At 33.4% G+C, this 20,071-nt stretch overlaps 1 protein-coding gene across 1 annotated transcript; it reads right to left on the reverse strand.

The window, feature by feature from the left end:
* Positions 1-1,061: 1,061 nt before the first annotated feature.
* On the reverse strand, positions 1,062-20,071 carry hzg (CTD small phosphatase herzog). The gene is made up of 5 exons (XM_089708226.1): positions 19,866-20,071; positions 19,239-19,552; positions 8,264-8,445; positions 5,742-5,895; positions 1,062-5,417 (listed from the first exon to the last, which is right to left on the reverse strand). The coding sequence occupies exons 1-5, from the start codon at positions 19,936-19,938 to the stop codon at positions 5,259-5,261; spliced, it is 882 nt and encodes a 293-aa protein (XP_089564352.1). The 5' UTR covers positions 19,939-20,071; the 3' UTR covers positions 1,062-5,258.

Here is a 20,071-nt window from a genome sequence, read left to right on the forward strand (position 1 = left end):
AATGAAAAGTACTAAGTAGTTATTTCGTTATTTAAAATTGTCCGTTTTATTTATTTATTTAAATGTTTTAACTTTTAATTATTTTAACGTTCCATTATTTTTATTATCTGACTTGCCATTGTTTAAAAAATATGTTTTTCGTTAAAATTTTATTTAGATACTAAATTGTTTTAATGTTATTTTTCTGTTGGATTAATTTTAGAACGAAAGAAACGAGGTATAACTGAATGCGAAATATTAACATCAAATATTTATTTTTAATATTTAATGTTCATGCATAGCTTTAATTATTATTGATCCAAAGTTAAGAGTACAACTGTTGTTAATAGTTTAGTTAACATTCCCAAATTCTCATACATAAGTTACGTGTAGCGTATTTATTTTCGTGTTATAATATTGTTTAGAGAAAGAAAGGAATAGACTAACTCAAAACAAATATGATTTTTTTAGAATATAAATAATTATCATCTGTCGTATACATCTATTGAAAAGTAAAATGCCAAAATGTTTCTTGGTCTATTGCTTTCGAGATTTCACCAAAAATTTTCACATTTTGTTATTTGCTTTCGGCATAAAAAATTAAGACAACATATCATAAACTAAGTGAAAATATAAATTGTATATCTCATTAAAGTGTCATTGTGAATTTGAAGAAATTTAAAATATAAAAGTTCTATGATAAATCCTGTGTTTTATTGAAATATATTATAAGATTGTTATATGTATACCCTAATTACACATTTTCAGTTGCTTTAATTTTATCAAATCAAATTACGCCAAGATTTCCTGTTTCGTTAAGCTATATTTTATGAAGTAACAGTAACTATGTAGTATATTATTTGTGGTGGTATTAATACAATAAAATTTGTTATTGAAAATTGGAGAATATATCAAAAAGGGTTAAGTCTACTTTCTTTGCAATTAACAGTATACGCTTGGAACAAAAATCCTCGAATCGTGTAACGAATATTTATAGAGCTCTTGTCACGGAATAAGAATAATAATTTATTCACAGAAGCAAATCAGGGGAAGAAATAAAACCGATAAAAAATAATAGACAGTTATGTTTATTAAGGCTATTTATTTCATTCCTATAAAATAACATACCAAATGTCTCTTTTGTACAACGTCATATCAAAAATGTACACCATTATATAAATTTCGTGTCAGGTAAATGTTACCTAGCTACTCTCCCGATTCCATATATATGGCTATTACATACATATATAATACCTCTCACTTGTCTATTTTCTTGTGGGTACAGTCGCTCCCAAATGTTCATTCAGTTTGACTCATTCAGATAGTATAAAAAAACAGGTGTATACCGTTAGATACAATTCAACTATTGGGGGCGACTGTACGAGCTCATTATACCGTCCTTTGCTGTACAATATATCTACACGCCAACACCTAGTTATTATATTCAAACATCGACAAACAATAACATTAAAAAATCTAACCCGAGCTTTAAATGAACTGTTACAATTAAAATATCCTTCGAGCAATCTGTATGTTCAGAAATGAATCAGGTGATTACCTATATAATAAAATTTAATTTATACTTTTTTTAAGAATTTGCTATCATTAAATTTCCAAATATTTATATACTGAACTAGTCCACGCTATTGTGAAGGGATTATGTATAAAGACAGAGCGACTGTTATCTGAACCATTTATCATTAAATTTATCTAAACGGTAACATTTTACAGGGATACATAAAATACTAAAAATACTGTAAATAAAATTAATTAGTCATAAAATATTCTATTTACAATACTGATAATAGGACTGTACCGTTGTAAAATGTGATCCAATTTGTGAAATAGGCAGTGACTAGGTGGGTCTCTATGGAATCCGAAATTAAAATAAATCATAAGCAAAACTCTTACAGGGAAGGCCAATAATATGAATGATATGTAGTACAGCATAAGCACAACCTTATATTTAATATAAAAATAACGGACTAAATCGCTGTTTTGTTCGCATTAACTGCTAACTGATTTGTACTTTGTTTCGGAGCGAACTAAAATACAAGATAACTATGAAGGGCATTAATTAATGAAAACAATATTTCTGCACTTATACATATTTAAGTAGTTCACGGTATTCATATGGAGGCAACACTAGATAAACATCAAAATCAATATACAAATAAAAGGCACATCGACAATTACGATTACAAAATAAATAGCTAGATAGAACTTTATATATGGCGCATAATTTCTCATAATTATTTCACGCTTGCCTCGCTACCAACAAGCAGTAAAGTTAGCTAAGAATCCAGACACATAAGTTATTGCGTTAAAATCACTATTCTCTCATTAATATACCTTATTATTAAAATACATCATAAAAAAACATTTTGAAAAATTAATATAACAACGAATTCCCAATCTCGAATAATTAAATGTTACTACATAAAATATTTTTTACACATAAGACATTAATAGCGAAATATCAATCGAGTTTTATTGCATGCATTAATTTCATATCAAATTAACAATTAATTATTATTCATAACTACTAAATAACATAGTTGGACGATTTCGACTGTCAAATACAATAATTAAAAAGTATATTATCGAAAAAATTCACGGGGAAACACGTTTCATGAAATCTGCGTTAAATAAAACGTTATTTAAACAACGGAACGCTTAAAAACTAGAGAAATCAACGTATATATTACTATAACATCCTACATCTATCGTGTTAATGCTTATAAATAAATGCTCTACCGTGGTTCATGGATGATTTCAAATGTTACCAAAACTTCGTAATCCACGTTACGTGTGAGGGAACTCTTAAATATGTGCCTAATAAGGCGGATACTTATTACGATAAATGAAAATGCGTCATTCAACGCATTTAAGGACGGTCGATTCATAATTAAAAATGAACATTTATGATTGGCCAATAGATTGTATGATACGAATATCGACCAATCAGATATCAAGATGTCTGACAGATGTCAGTGAACATTGACGTATCCCCAATTTGGCGGGAAAGAGTGGATTACAGGTCACTGTCGGTTATATTACGTTAAAAAGACAAGGATACGAACTATGAATACCGTACATCTAGTAAATATAGGGTATATACATACACCGTCGTAGTCACTAAATAACAAACATGTACATAAAATAATAATTTTAATTTTAGTGAATGAATCGTGAAGACCGTACGAGTCGGTCAAATAAAAATCTTATTTACACGCCTATTACCGAAACAAATATTGCTTATAATAAACAAATAAACAATAAAATTAAGATTTTTTGCTAAGCAAAAGAATAATAAATAGCTTATACGCCACGATTTTGTTAAAAGTAAAAAAAAAATTATACCAAACCTTCTCCGAGTTAGTGCCAAATGTGCGTTTAGTGCATAAGTCGTTTTGTTCATTCGAATCGTTTTTGTTGCTTATAATAATACTGCAAGCACCATCAAGTTTATTCCTTATCCAAAACTTACGCTTAAAATGACATTTCTTTTTTTGATGAATTTTAGAATTTAATCAAAAGAAATTAATTTTAAATATTATAAAAGGGAACATTATTTATAAAACTATTTTATGCAAAGAACTTTAGTAACTAACCGTTTATTAAAAAAAGTAAAAGCATATTTGACAGACAATCAAGTTCCACTACTTTAATTCATTGCCTACATGATATTGACGCGACGACTTTCATAATTTTACTCTCTTAGATTTTACGTGTAAAAATATATTTAAACCACAAGGTTCTCTAGTAATATGTTTCATGGCATCAAATTCTACAAAACTAGTTAATACTGCGTTATATATATTTTATGTCCATTGCAATATGACTGAATAGAAGCAAACAATAATATAAATTTATATTGAAATCTGTAAATTTTTATAAGAAATTAATATTTAATACCAGTAAAATCGATAAAAAGCTTCCACACCATTTCTCTTTAACATTTAAATCAATGCATAAGAGCGAGATAATTATGTTTTACCGAGTTTTATATGTTTTGCTTAAATATATTTTTTATTTATTTAACGGTGGATTCAGAGTAATACATTCAGTAAGACATTCTTCTATATCCATTCTTTTGCAAACTATTACATATAAGTATATTATTTATTATCCATTAAACCCATATGACACCGATATAATTTACTTTATTGTCACGAAAAAATACGAAACGATAAGCGATGCATTTTTGTCCGCGATAACATCAATGCTTTTGTGCAAATTGTTGGAGACCAAAATTACACTATCCATTTATTTATATTTTTACACTGACCTATTGTATATGGGGGCTACTTCTATATTCTATAGGAAAAATAAATATACATATAGTAAATTCCTTATTAAAATTCACATGAATTAAATAAAATAATGCACCAAACTCTATGGGATAATGTAATATTGGCCTCGTCTGTGTTATATCAAAATACTTTCGACCGTTTAAAATTATATTCTTATGGTTTATTATTTACACTGTAGTCGATCGATAATGTACCGTATGCTAACGATTTAAGATACGATTTCGTTTAAAATATATTTACACAGCTGTAAAACTTACAATAACAGTCGAATTGCAGAAATTCGTGATCACATCGAAGTCTATGCGGAGACGTGAGCGTGAAGACCGAGCGGTATACACTAACTTACTGATATTTGATCCCAAGCACGATATAAAAAGATAAAATCGATCGTCTCAACGTCGTCAATAACGCAGCGGGATTAGAGTCGAAACGTTGCGGCGACACAGAATAGTGAACTCGCGTCGCCGATCGGAGAGCTCGGGGCGTCGGAGGCGAACAACATAATCACACGGACCACTTACGTACTAGGAAATACCTAAATTGTAAAATAGGTACAAACAAAGTCCTCACTATCCAGAAGGCAAAATTGGCACTTAAGACAAAGTTCGCTCCCTTTTTGATGAGGGTCTGCAGCGCGGCGGCGAGCGTGCGCTCGGGCGGCGCGACACACAGCGCGTGGGATACACACTCGGCACACTCGTACTGCCCGCACGCGTACCGTATGTGTGTCTCGCGCACGCCGCACTCGTGCCGAATGTGGCTCTCGCGTACGCCGCACTTGTACCGCACGCCCCGACCGCACGCGTGCTGGCGGGTGTGCAGCACGTCGTGCGCGCACACCCGCTGCCGCACATCACTATGCATGTTCGTGTCACTCAGGTCGAACTCGTAGGTGTCGCGCGCGTCAGTCGCGCGCCGACCGTCGCACGCGGCGCACGCGTGGCGGAGCGGGTCGCGCGGCGGCTACATGGACGGCGACGCGTTCTGCGTGGGGTTGTACGGGTGGTTCGAGTTGCGCAGCACCGCGTACACGCAGTCCACCTTGCTCAGCTTCTCGAAGAACGGTATCAGGTCCAGCAGCTCCGTGTCCGTCATGTCGTCGAACCACGACGCGACGGGTACCTGCAAAGGATAATAAATATTATAGTCTTTTAGCTGCAATAATATAATGCATCTATTAATGTAAAAATGTTAAGATTAACCCTGTCTTGTGATAGACGCTTTATTTCTCCAGTATCACTAAATTATACAGCTGCGACATTAGACACAGATAAAAATTTACTCGCAAAAATAACACTTACAACAACTGCCAAAAAATTAAAACGAAACAGGCAAAAATTGCATTGGTTCTAGAACAAAGTCAACCATAAAAAATAGCATTTAAAGACAAGCTTCCCCCAAAACGAGCATTAACCCTAACATAACCCAACCAAACAGAATACGTACAGCATTATCCGGATGGAATATATACGAGGCGGGCGAGTTGTCCACAATGACGACGCGTCGCAAGTCGCGGCCGAGCGTGTTGAGGTCCTTCACGTAGTTGCCGCGGTGGAACACGCAGCTGTCACGGAACAGACGCGCGCGGAACACACCCCATCTGGTGGAACACACACATTTCATTTTTAATGACGTGACAACGTCTTATAATTCGATAGAGCCGGCTGCACACACGAAAAAACATGACTCATGCGGCGTTACCTCGCTCTGAGGCGTTCCATGTAAGGCTTGAAGTGCAAGCGAGAGCGCGGAACGAGCGACAAAGAAGCACAATCGGACGTTGTCACGTTCAACTATCGTCAGTAAACCGACTTTACAGACAGACATTTTTTTTTTTATAATTATACTAGCGACCCGCCCCGGCTTCGCACGGGTGCAATGCTGATACTAAATACACTACAGAAAAATTGTGAACGTTGTATAGGTATAAAAATATAGCGGCCCGCTCCGGCCTCCGGCATCGCACGGGTATAAAATACATAGCCGGGCGGCCGCAAACGCTACGTCCTGCAATTTTTAAATCTGTAATATCTTCGAAAATATTCACTTAAATCATACGGTGTAAAGGGCCATATAGATCTATATTAAATGAACAATGTATCCATGGTATTTAATTGGTTAAGGATTAATGCTGTATTGGTTAAAATCGCTTCGAAAATTAGCCATTATTTGTCGTAAAAAGTAAATGACAAAAAAAAGTTACTGTGGGTTATCCATAAGAGATAGACATATACCATCGCGGACTTTTCTGTAGACCTTTTCAATGTGTATAATACTTAGTACATTATTTTGATAAAACTCGTAGGGTTCAGCCTGCGTTTGCAATGTAAGCGGAATAAATGTAATTTTTTACGACATCACATTAGAAACCTCAAAAATAACAGTACTTCTCCACTACTTAATGGATCTTATTATACATATAAACCTTCCTCTTGAATCACTCTATCTATTAAAAAAAACCGCATCAAAATCCGTTGCGTAGTTTCAAAGATTTAAGCGTACAAAGGGACATAGGGACATAGGGACATAGGGACAGGGAAAGCGACTTTGTTTTATACTATGTAGTGAAGTTAATAAATTTAACTGCAGGGAATAAGTTTACTATAAGCATGTGTATCGATTGACAATCGTGTTAAAGCTAACCTAGGTACTTGTAATATATAAAATTAAGATGGAAAATAAATATGTAATTACATATTATTTTAAATGTTTGAATAGAATCCTACTATAGCATCAACATGGTCACCTATTTTTTTCATTGCTGGAAGTTATAGTTCTGTCATGTAGATTGTATTTGAATCATAAAAATCATAAATATTAAAAAAGGGTAGATAATATTATATCTATGAATAAATCATCAGAAAAATTAAAAGCAAATCAAACAATATTAACACACCATTGTTAAAAATAACATCAATTAAGTACACACTTAATAGAATGCACGTGACTGTTTAAAGCCATTTTAATTGATATTATGTTGTATTCACAAGTGCCGTGATTGTATCAAACATAATTTAATTATAGGAACAAGATTATCGTGATACAATTAAGTATTCTCTTATATAATTTCCTTCATTTTATATTGTGGTAAAATTGAAGAATATCTCGATACCTTTACAATCACATCAGTTTCAAACCTCGAATATTCTATTCTGTTATTAAAAAATTAAGTAACGCGAACCGCTTACTAAACCCAACCCAAAATTCATCTTCTAATAATCTTCAATCTTTTTTCCTCAACTAGCGATAGAATGTTTCTATGAAATTTGTCACGAGAAATATATGTAGTTTCAATACAAAACAACAGGGTCACATTGGCAATGTCCAATTATGACACCCCAGGTGCAATTTAGCAATTTGCCTCTTGCAATAAATTGGGGAGTCTGAGACTGTTTCGCGTCAAATGCGAATACAAAGTTCGCGCTATTATCGGTCCCCTAGCAACGATTTAAAGGACCCCTTTATGCTTTCCTGAAAACATTTTATTCTGAAGTTCAATAGATCTTGAATACTTTTGTTCCTTTCTTTGAGTCTTTTGTGTATTGCACATGTTCTGTACTCATCACACTGCAATGCTTATGCCGTATGGCATAATGTGCGATGTTTATGTGTTTGTTCAAATTTTAAGTTTTGTTTTGCCACCTGTGCTGGTGTTGATTTTCTATACTTTGATTATAATTATTATATGAATCTGGTATTACTTGAAATTAAATCATTGTACAACAATCTCTTTTAGAATCTCGCTAAATACGGTATGACTAATTAAGATGTTATTTTTCGATTACTTAGATATAAGACTTTCATTTCAAATCAATCTTCTAAAGTTATGATGAATCCTCCTTCTTATTCATTAAATTCTCGTATAGGACTGGTGTCTTTCTTAATACAGAGTTTCTCTTTTATTCCGAATTCTCCCACAGCAAACATCCTATAATGTAAGTGACTTTTCTCAATTGGCTGTACATTACCTGTCCAGTAGGTCCGCGACGGGGTCCGCGTACTTCGCGAGCGACGCAGTGAACAGCACGCACTCGTACAGCTCGCCGCATCGCCGCAGGAACTCGTCCACGTGCGGCCGCTTCAGCACGTACACCTGGTGCACCGCGCCGTCTATCTCCACCGGCACCACGAAATCGGCGTTGTTTATTGGCTGAAAGTGCAAATTGAATGTTAATAGTGATTCGGGACTTCTTTTTTGGGGCTAAAAGGTCACGCGTTATATATAAATCTTTAGGAAATTAAAGAGAGTTTTTTTTTTATTGAATAAATAAATCACGTGGGTCGTCTTCTTTAAAGATTCCCCTCCACGTTGACACACACGACATTGATACACGTAATATTGTTGTTATTGTACCTACTACAATGTAACTATCTCTGATAATATTTTCCATCCTGATAGGCATACGTGCATTCTATACTTGTATACTTAATTGCTTAAGATTTGACAGATATAGAAGATTTTGTACAATTATTTTTAAACATCTAAACGCATCGCTTAATAAAGTATTACCCGTGTCAAAGTTTCGCAATATAATATTTATCGCAATTTGCTATTGACTGCGTGCAGTTGGCATCAAGCCATGCATCTAGATCAGATCCATCACAGTGGACAGGAGATCTAGCTGTTGTCTCATTTGCTTACTAGATTATAGTATACGAGTATTATTACTACGCATTCCGTATACGTATCACGAAGAATAATTTGCAAAGAATAGGACTTCCCATCACGTTATCGAAAATCTTTACTATTTTTTTTTTTAATTTATCAACATAGTATAAAATTAAAGACTTGACCTATTTGTTAAATTCCATCTAAATGTGATGTTACATTGGATTTCAATATTAAAAAATACAGAACCATCCTAAACCGTAGTAAATGTCATAACAAATCCTACATAGTTATGCCGAGCGCATCGTTACTTTTGTCGCAACATATTTTGAAACCAACCACTACCCAAGGGATATTTGTCATAATACATATAAAATGATTTTCGAGGTTACAAAGTCATCCTTATTTATAGTAAATGGATATGGGTACTTTAATGAAACAAATCGTTTAAACCATGTGTCACACATCTTTGTTTTAATTAACGATGTCTGGAAGACTAAGGAAACTACTTCATAACCACAGTCTGCATATGAAACTGATTTAATAAAGATTTATTTTAAATAATTGGAAAATTATTTGACTTAACTACAATTTTTATCATCAAAATGTATTTTATGCGTACGTATGGTATGATTTATGAATGACGAATGGATGATAACTTATATTTAGTAACATTAAGCTGCCAGGATTCTATTTTTTACATAATTTTTGTGAGAAAAAATATGTAAGTGTTTCCGATATACCTGTTTATTGTCAGTGAACAGAATAAAATAATAGCAATGAACTACCTGTTTACACGTGTCAAGCCGCACAGATCCTATCGAGTAAATCATTCGAAAACGAGATCAGTGTAAAAATTTATATTTTACAACTTTCTCTATAACTTTTGAACAATAAATTCTAATTGAAAGTAAGTAGTGTAACACTCCACATTTCAAATGTATGTTACTATCACTAATCACATATTATTTGCAAAGTAGAACGAATTTACAACGAGCATGCTTCGATGTATTCATCGTAGGACCATAGCAGACAAGCCTTTACAATTTCTAGGCACGTTTCGTTTCCATACAAAAAGGGAAACAATAGGACGCACAAACATCCTCGGCACATCACCCCGTAGCTTTTATAGGTATATTAAAAATCCGTCGAGTTCGAAATAAAAATATGGACGAGTGGAATACTGGGTCACCTGAGAATTGTTTGAAAATATGTATATCAAATGCGAAGCTCTTGTTTTATACGAGTTTTTGTTGACCATTTCGATATTTTGTCTGTGATCATAGAGAATAGTAGAAGAATATAATGAGAGTAAATTAGTATAGAACTAATTTGCAAAGTAACTAGAAAAATCATGAGGAGTGTAAGTAATACAGAACTTCCTCGTTTTAATTATGTAAATATCCCATCTACACTAAAGACAAGCCTTCCGAATGATCCTAATCTAGTTTTAAAGAAATATTTATTATTAGCCTGATTAAAGTCTATTGCAAAGGACTATTGATTTTCTAAATAAAATTTTGAATGAGACAATTAGAAAATTGAAAAAAAACCTCATATTTCGACGACTCTATCGACAAAACGTATCTCGGTAAAAATAGAATGCAGCTAATACCAATTAGAATTATTTACATATCTAGTTATAACTTCAATGTATGTCGTTTACCTACTCGTTAACAATTTTCCTGCAACTTGTGCCACGGCTTTATACAAATGGTTGCCTTTTCTAGCCATTGTTTAGAAAAACATACATTCAGTTTAATTACTAAGTCATTTCTCTGCATCCTGATCGCGAGCATTTTACAAGATGTATGGTCCGGGAGCCAGCAGCAGATTTTATGACCAAGTTCCTCTCAAGCGGTAATTAGTAAAATGCATCAAAGTATAGTATTATGAAGCCTCGTGAACGTCAGCTGGAGCTCGGTTGGGGGGAAGAGCGGTTGTAGCCTCCCGTATCAGCTGACGGTTTTTCCACCAAGATACAGCCAGCTGACATATATATTTATCCACAGTTACATATAAGCTATCATCAGGTAAATTTTTGTTTGAGAGGAAATAACGGAAAATAAATTTTTCTTTAAATTTAACTTTCATGTTCGAGACACCAGCTGACGTATAATACACCATGTTGTAACCAGCTGACTATTTTTTTTCGTTGAGATATTGGGTTAGCTACAATTTGACAAATTTTTAGCTGAGAGGAAATGAATGAATGAATGTATTTTTTTTCCTATGTGCGTGGGAGGCTACAACCGCTCACCCCCCCAACCGAGCGCCAGCTGACGTTCACGAGGCTTTATAATACTATACTCTCATGCGTCTGACGAATTATCTCTTGAGAGGAAATAGTTAACCAAATTTGCACCTGGCTCCCTAACCAGTATAATTGACTTATCTATCAACAAATGTCTTTATTAAATGAAATAATGGTTTTTTAATAAGAAATCGTAAGAAATATTTAAACAAAAACAATTCTATTAGTCAACAAAAAAATTATGTGTTTGAAAAAACAGTAACACAATAGTTGAATAAAAACATTAAAAAATGATTACTTGGTGTGCACAGTGCAGTGTCTACGAAACAAGAGTAAACAAAATAATTTCATTTTTTTTAATAATCTAATAGTGTTATACTCAAGAGCCGTGCATAACAAGCAATATCATTCTGAATGCAATTACATATTTTATCTCATTGCATAAATAAATACAAATATTCTTGACCTAAACAGAGGAGGCTAGAACACGGACAATAGACACGAGGTTAATTAAGTTTGTTTCAAACAAATAATGCAATCTGACACAGTTCCGGAACAAATCGCTAATGATATAATAAGTAACAAGTGCACCTGAATGGTCTTACCACAAAACAATTTAAACACAGTCTACTTTAAACCAGGGATCTGTCACTTTAATAGTTGTTTATGTTAAAAACGACAAAACCAGATTAAAGAGAACCCCCTTAAAGTTAAAACCAGTCCATAGTTTTTTGTAAGTAAGACAGTAATAGTTTTAAGTTTTAACCAATCTCTGAAATTAGCAGAACATCAAACAAATGCCAAAACATTATAACAACCCACTCCAGTTAATACGGGAACAAACTGCTCTAACCGAGGAATTTTTAAACTTCTAAACCGGAAGAGTATATTTATCAGTAAAGCTAAGCGTGGTAAGCTACGCACGCTTTATTATTTGCAAATTGTTTATGATACTAGGCTAAAAATTACGCATGTAACAAATCATGTTCTACAGTCCACACGATTGACTCTCAATCTCACTGAAGAACGCTGAGCGAGCTCAATTTGTAGCAATTGCGACCGTCAATTCCAATCGGGGAGAAAAATCTCTCTCGTAAGTGTGAGACTGATCACCTGTTTGTATTTGAATAATACGATCAAATAGACGAAAGAGGTCTATCTACCAGGTTGCAATGTCCAGTAAAATGAGTAAATCTATCTTGTAGGTGATCTAATGCTAAAAGACCACCCCGGAAAACTGGATCATGGAAAAATCGACTTCCTCTCTTGTTCCTCCCAGCTTAAAGGTAAAAAAGTTCAATCAAAACCGCGCAATAATGAAGCAAATTGCGTACCTTCCAACTGTTTATTTTACTCTATTTAAACAACGATTTAAATAGTGCTACAAAAATAGCGGCCCACATCTCGAAATAGTCGGTTTTAATGAGGCATCGCACAGTTCCGCGGTACATGCGCTAATGCTTTCGATAATCGATACATTATTATAGTGTTTGTACAAGAAATAAAACATATTGCTACTACGTATGAGATAGACACGACTTTAACAATTTACGCATGTATAAAAATAACTCCCCGTCAATGCTTCTCAGCTTCGAAATGCTCATTACCAATAAGTACTATGCGGAATTAAGTTTTGATTGAAAATTTTAAATTAATATCCATATAGATTGAGAACGGCTAAAGGAATATATAGGATTTCTACTTCTACTCAAACTCAAATACATCACTTCCTTTAATCATGCATAGTTTACTGAGTGGTTATGAATGTCAATGTCAATATTTTAAGCCCACCCATTCAAAATGTCGCTTCACATCTGTAAGCTGATATAACAATCATAAACTAAGCTATCATAATTTCATACGATTTGTTTCAAACAGATTCAAAGTAAAAGCTTTATTAGAAACTAGCGGTCCGCCTCGGCTTCGCCCGTGGTACATGTTTACGTTTTCTCTACATAAGAACCATCAACATACTTCAAGGAATATAATAAAAAAAGAATTATCGAAATCGGTTCAGCCGTTCTCGAGTTATGCGCTTACCAACACATTTTGCGATTCATTTTTATATTTAGAAATAAAAAACTGAAAATTAAAGAAACTGTTATTACTTTCAGCATGTTTAACATGTAGAAAGTTATTTTCACATTTAAATGTTCCATATAACATGTTATTATTATCAACATACTGGAATCTACATAAAAATCCTGGCCATTAGTTTAACTACAATATATTCGAACAGCAACAAGGCCGACACCTTGGCACGCAAGGCACTAATTCGAACACTAAACCATTTTTGGAGTTCCGTACCAAATATTTATTAATCATTGTAATATGTCAGTATGGATATCCGATTCGTCATCAATGAGGAAATCTTCAATTCTCTGCTAAGGCTATAGATAAGTTTGGTTTTAATCCGTAATTTAAATACTACGAATTAGATAATCTAAACATTATTCAACATTGTGAATGAGGTCGATATAAAATGTCATAACATTCCCACTCTGAGTTATCAAAATACAAAAGAAAAAAACTACAAAATTACTACACATAATATATTCAGAATCGGTAGAAGAATAGCAGTGATATCGAGCTTCCTACTTTCATTGAACAAAACGTGGAGCCTTTCTTTTCAACGCTAAAATCTCTATTACAATGCATAGCATTTCAGAGCTAAAATACAACAACAAACTAAGAAAACACTACCTAATTCATACAGAACCTTACGCCATAAGAAAATGTTGTTATGCTTTCCAAGATTTACGTTATTTTGTTATTTTACGAACATATGTTAATGTATAAAGGGGAATGTGTAAAAATAATTTCTTTATGACCCGTCGTAGGAAAATGTACCTAATTAAGTAGAGTTTTTACTTTTTGCTAAATACAATTGTACCATTATTGGAGAATTTTTATAGTTGGGTGCTGTAAACGGACTATTTAGGGATCTGATTTATAAACTAACTAGCAATGCCCTGCGGTTTCACCCGCATAGATAGCGATATCGTTACAGTGAAAAGTCTACTATAGGTCGGACTATAGGTTTAATTTTTAATCACATGAAAATAACCTTTACCCCGTCCCGCACTACGGCCTTTTTTTTTGTTTTAGTGGGGAAATCTTTCATAGATACCCACGGCCTCCGGGGGAGGGGCCGTGCCCGTGGGTTATGTCGGATTCCTACCGACCAAAATCCCACTGTGTTCCGTCAAGACGCATATTGGTAGAATTCCTCCGTGACCCCCGCACTACGGCCTGCTCGAACAGTATACCTACTATTTTCTGTAGATTGACACTTTTAAAAATTCGTTATATCTTTTGAATGGAATATCCAATTCTTTTCATTTAAAAAGTATTTTGCTGGTATTGAAACAGTCTATAATAAAACATCATTTAATGGGATAAGGATTAATATATGTGTATGGATAACATGGTTTGATTACTGTCGGCAATTCTATTTACTTTGAAAACGTAAAAAAGTTGTTGTAGTAACATAACTACTGAAGATGGACATATGGTATCGCGGACTTTCTTGTAGATATTGATCCATTCTATAATACCGTAGAACATTTTTTTGTTCTATCTTCAATAGATTCCGCAGCGCACGCGATGACAGAAGTTTTATTGAGGATTTTTTTACACCTTGGGTTACTTTATTGCATTTTTGGTAAGGATCTCTAATTTTTTTGAAAATGCAATATAGCCTATGTTGCTCAGTAAAGATGCAGCTTTCTAATGGTGAAAGAATTTTTGAAATCGGTCCAGTAGTTTATGCGTGAAAACCATACATACATACATACATACATACTTACAAACTTTTCCTCTTTATAATATTAGTATAGATGTTATACAGACGAATTTGAATATTTTTTTTAATAAAGAAAAATTAGTTTAAACAGAAGTATTTATTTTCTTATCCAACGTTTCCTACACATTAAGATCTCAAGCCAAGTGCACATTGTGTAGCCTCTCGTAGCTAAGCCTACACTATTAAAAGCTTAGATAGCATCTATTTCCGTGAGTGTCAGAGTTCATTGCTCACCCTTCAGTCCACGACACAAATAGCAATTAGTTCACCTTTGTAAAGTGGGACGGAAGCGATTTTTATAATCTACAATATATTTTATATAAATATTATAGGGCGTATAGTTTTACACACGGACTGTTAGAAAAATTGTCTGGAATTGGAAAAAAAACCTATTTTTACATTACATTGATCTTATTTTCTCTGGTAATAAATTCGATTATATATTGGATAAATTCGATCTTTAAAGTGTGTCTACTATCGGGTTAAAATACTACTGGGTTAAAGGTAAGGGCTAATTCCAAAACTGCTGTATGGCTTTTCACTGTTTTGTGCAATCATAATATGAAGGCGCAGCGTAGGTATAGTAAATAACTAAATAGTGGTCCTATATGAGTTTCGTTAGTACACAATATGAATTTAGTCTGAAGTGTGAAAATATACAACAAAATAGCCCTAGGTAATTAAGGGTACATGCTTCATGACGATTATAAAATCTATCGTATCTTTATCAACTTAAATAGTTTAAGCGTAACAATTGCAGTTCACTAACCTCACTTTACACCTAAATAATCACAGCTTTTAAGTTTGTAAGCTATTGACCTCCAGATAAGGAAAGGCTTGCGTGAAATCACACAGCTAATTAAATCAACACAAGTCGGTTTTTTCACCATAAGTTTAGGTTTAAGTTTAATGCACAATATTATCTGTCACTTTAAAGGTATAAAATGATAATTAATAATCCTGCTTTCAAAAACAAACTTCGATAAATTGGATATAAACAGGATAGCAATATCCAACGTCGTTGGTAATGTTATATAAATATTTCGTAAAATGAAAAAAAAATTATGAAAGTATGTCTTATTATCAATGACAGGGAGGGCCGTTAGGACAAACATGCGGTAAATATGACCACAAATTTTATGTAATTAAAAGAAAATCTTATCATTCTTAATTTTAGAACAATTTACATATTACAAAGATTACAAAAATTTCTCATAATTATTATTTATGAAGTACATAATAAACTTATGAACGAGTAAGAACGAAACTATAAATACAATTCAATTTACCCTCTTTTTTCGCGACAGCCAACTTTTATTTTGGATTCGTTTTGTAACTGTATCGTGTCAATTTTAAGTAAAACAGTTTATCGAATTCTTGAGTAAATTATTTAATCGCATTCGCATATAAAATATAATCTTATATATAAAATTCTCGTGTCACAATGTTAGTCTGCATACTCCTCCGAAACGGGTGGACCGATTCTCATGAAATTTTCTGTGCATATCGGGTAAGTCTGAGAATCGGCCAACATCTATTTTTCATATTATGTACCACGGGCGAAGCCGGGGCGGACCGCTAGTATAAATATATATAAAATATATAGAAATATCCTTTAGTAGAAACAGGGGCTATCCTATATCAATTATGTATCAAAGGGTAGGTATAGAGCTATTTTTACCCACGAGCATTTTGTAACAAACCGCGGTTTTTAAAATCAGTCGCGGGAAAAACCGCAAGTCAGACCACTTGTATACGATCATAAAATCGCGTTCAAAAACCGCGGCGGTTTAGCCACAGTGCGGACTATGCCTAATATGTGTAATTTTATTTATTTTTTATTTTTTTAATGGACAAGAAAAAATAAAGAATACTAAATCAAACGTTATTATTTCGAATTTTTTAATAATCTTGAATTTTTTTTCATTCACCAAAAAATAAAAGAAATATTTTTGTCAATACGAAAATTTAACGAGGAAAATACAGGCAATGAAAAAGCTTATATGCATAAAATAACGTCATCGTTATCTGTTTATCAACGCAACGCAACGAACAAAAATGTAAAAATGAGAATTGCGTCTGTTAATTTGATTATTAATTTCGTAACAGTTTTTCTCGTGTAATTTATTTCCCAGAATGAAACATAAATATAGAGATATTGTGTGGATTTTATTTTAATTCTACGAGTAAAGAAAACATTACGAAGGCATATTAATTTGTGTACGACTCTCTCCAAATATTATTTTCACGTCAAACAGTAACTTGATCATATTATGTTGAAAATATATTTATTTATACAACTTTCTACAGCGGTTAAGTCTTCAGAGATGAAAACTTAATTGGATAAGTGAAAAAAATTGGGGCTATTTTATTTTCATCAAAGGACATCTGGCAAAGGTATTTCGCTTTAATATAATTTCCGAATAATTAAATTGTCCCTATTGAAAAAAATTACCAAGTTGTCCTAAATAGATATCATGCTAATATTATAAACGCGAAAGTTTGTTAGCATGGATGGATGTATGGATTTTTGTATATTTCACGTAAAAACTTCTGGACGGATTTGCATGAAAAACAAGAATATAGATTATACATCAGAATAACACGTGAGCTATAGAAATACATGATTTTGCATGTGGGTACGCCTGCGAGTGAAACCAAGCGGCATAGCTAGTTAAGATAACATGGGTTCGTCTCGGGGTGAAACCGCAGAGCGCTGCAAGTTTACACATAATCAAGTTAACAAGGAAGATTTTAATGCATTGAATGCTTTCATATAATTTATCATTATCAGGCTCATATAACACACCACAGCAGAATGCAGAAAAGACATCAAATTATACTGACTAAACCATTGTTTCATCTTTAATCGGTTAGGAGATGTTTTCTATAGGGCTAACATTGGCTCGCTACATATTTATCAAGCAACAACTTTATAAATTTGATTATGTATAACAATTTAAAAACCTCAAGAATTTGAGCGAGCATATGTTTTTTGTCCTATTTTAAAACTTTTTGTTAAAATATAAATTTTTGTTTATCTGTTAAAGGAAAAAGTAACTTTTTAAAATATATAATTATTACATTTTTGCATTTTATAAAGGTAATACTTGAGTAAGATTGGAATGCACAAATTTAAGATTGTGAATGCAGTTTGCAATGTTGATTACATGGAATTTTTACTTTATTGTTGCAACTATCTTATTGTTACACAACAAACTATCAAAAATTTTAAGTAAGTCGTTGCTATTGCAAATCTACACAGGATGATTACTTCCTATAACTTATGTAGAGCAAGTTATTCTGAATGGAATGGAACCAAGAAAATGGTTAAAAAACAACCAACTCATGCTGATCACATAGTTCTGCTGGGACATCCTAATCATCAAAAATAAAATAACATAGATTCTAAACAATATCCGCAACCACAAAACTGAGTGTCTCGTCAGAAATGGTCCTGTTAATTTAAATATACTGCTTTCTGTGCAGTGGAGGGCTCATATAGCCCAGGGCCCTTTTTAGGGACCTTGAGAAGTAGAAGTTTGATTACAATCAATGGCAAAATCATTTTTAATAAGAAAATTTGTAAAGAGGGTTACGGACCGATAAAATGTTATAGCAAATCAACTTTTGAAAACTACTTTCTGAATGAGACATCATTTTAATTGAACACTATTCTATAATGAGTTTTGCATTTGTGTTTGATAAATATTAAATTCATATGATAAACTTGTTTTAAATATTTTTTACAAAACAAAAATCATAACCCTTGAACTTTTATAATGTTCTCGAGAAACAAGACTCGTTAATAACAATAACGGCAACATGGATGAGTCATAGCGGCAACTTAATGGTACCATGAGAAAATTATTTCTACAGTATGTACTATGTTACATACTCAATTTTGAATTAAATCAATATACCTAAATATAAAGAATTTTCATATTATTTTTAGTGTTAAGTTTTGAATGTTTACTCTTTCTTTATCATTAACAACAAGCCATCAATAAAATTAAATAATCAACTCAAAACTAAACTGTGCCATAAAGTGCAAATCAAAATTTCTTTAGCTGTTATCTCAATATATTATATAAATAACAATTTAAGTATAAGATCTGTAAGATATGATGTATAACTTTGACTGATATATGATAAATTGATAAACAAAATAGATAACAGCACACAAAACATATGCAGTCCTTGATAATACAACCACATCTTGATATAATTCTAATAATATAATGTAGAAATGGCAATTGTAATTTGTAAACATACCTTGAATGAACTGTGCACTAATGTTTCATCTAGATCTATCACCATACATTTTTTGTGCATGTCCTGATGTCTCACTGGTGGCAGTAAAGGTCGTGGCGCGTGGTCCGACATAACGAGAAGGGGGGGCGAAGCCCTGCCATCGATGCTGTTAGTTCCATTTCCACTAGGTGGCCCTTTGCCTCTGCCGCCGCGCCAACAACAGAGTAGCGAGCGGAGGAATCCACCGCTCCCGCTCGACTTCTTAGTGCCAATTGGGGTGGAGCCCGATACTGGGGTTCCATCCCCGTCATTATGCTGCCCACCTGGAGCCGCTCCTAAAACAACCATATACCATTAGCACCAACGCATCACACGCGGACATACACTCTGATTTCGTGTGGGATAAGGGATTGGTTCAAGACAAGCCTTCAAGGTTGCAGCCGCGAGTGTTATCGTAGCAACATGTCTCAATTGTTTACCTCCGACTTGCACTTGCACTGTAAACACTATTTAAGCATCAGAAACTTCACATTAAACACTTAAAATCCTTGTTACTTTAACCCACACACTAATAATCACGAAGAGGTAACATTATACGCTCCAATTTGATGGCAGTAGGTAACAGGTGTAACTCCGTTTAGATTTTACCTCTATCAGATCCATAGTTGTTTAACTGCTCGTCATCCCGTGACACCTGAGTTATAATGGACGAAGCGTCCATTTAAACATTTGTTATGGGCCCTAATAGAAATGGCAAAGAAGCTTTTATGAAATTTTAAAACCATAAAACTATTTTTTATCTCCCTTCTATCTTACAAAATGGCAGGCAGAGTCTGGGCAAATACCAACTTTGA

This window comes from Colias philodice, chromosome 2 (assembly GCF_061535455.1).
Source record: "Colias philodice isolate Cphi_HAF_F1 chromosome 2, ilColPhil1 Martin Lab GWU primary, whole genome shotgun sequence".
NCBI classification, from domain to species: domain Eukaryota; kingdom Metazoa; phylum Arthropoda; class Insecta; order Lepidoptera; family Pieridae; genus Colias; species Colias philodice.

Excerpts from the sequence above, each read along its gene's own strand:
- hzg (XM_089708226.1), bottom strand. The coding sequence starts at position 19,938 with ATGGACGCTTCGTCCATTATAACTCAGGTGTCACGGGATGACGAGCAG. Across the intron at positions 19,553-19,865 it reads CAACTATGGATCTGATAGAG|GAGCGGCTCCAGGTGGGCAG; the intron begins GTAAAATCTAAA and ends TGGTTGTTTTAG. Across the intron at positions 5,418-5,741 it reads TATTCCATCCGGATAATGCT|GTACCCGTCGCGTCGTGGTT; the intron begins GTACGTATTCTG and ends TATCCTTTGCAG.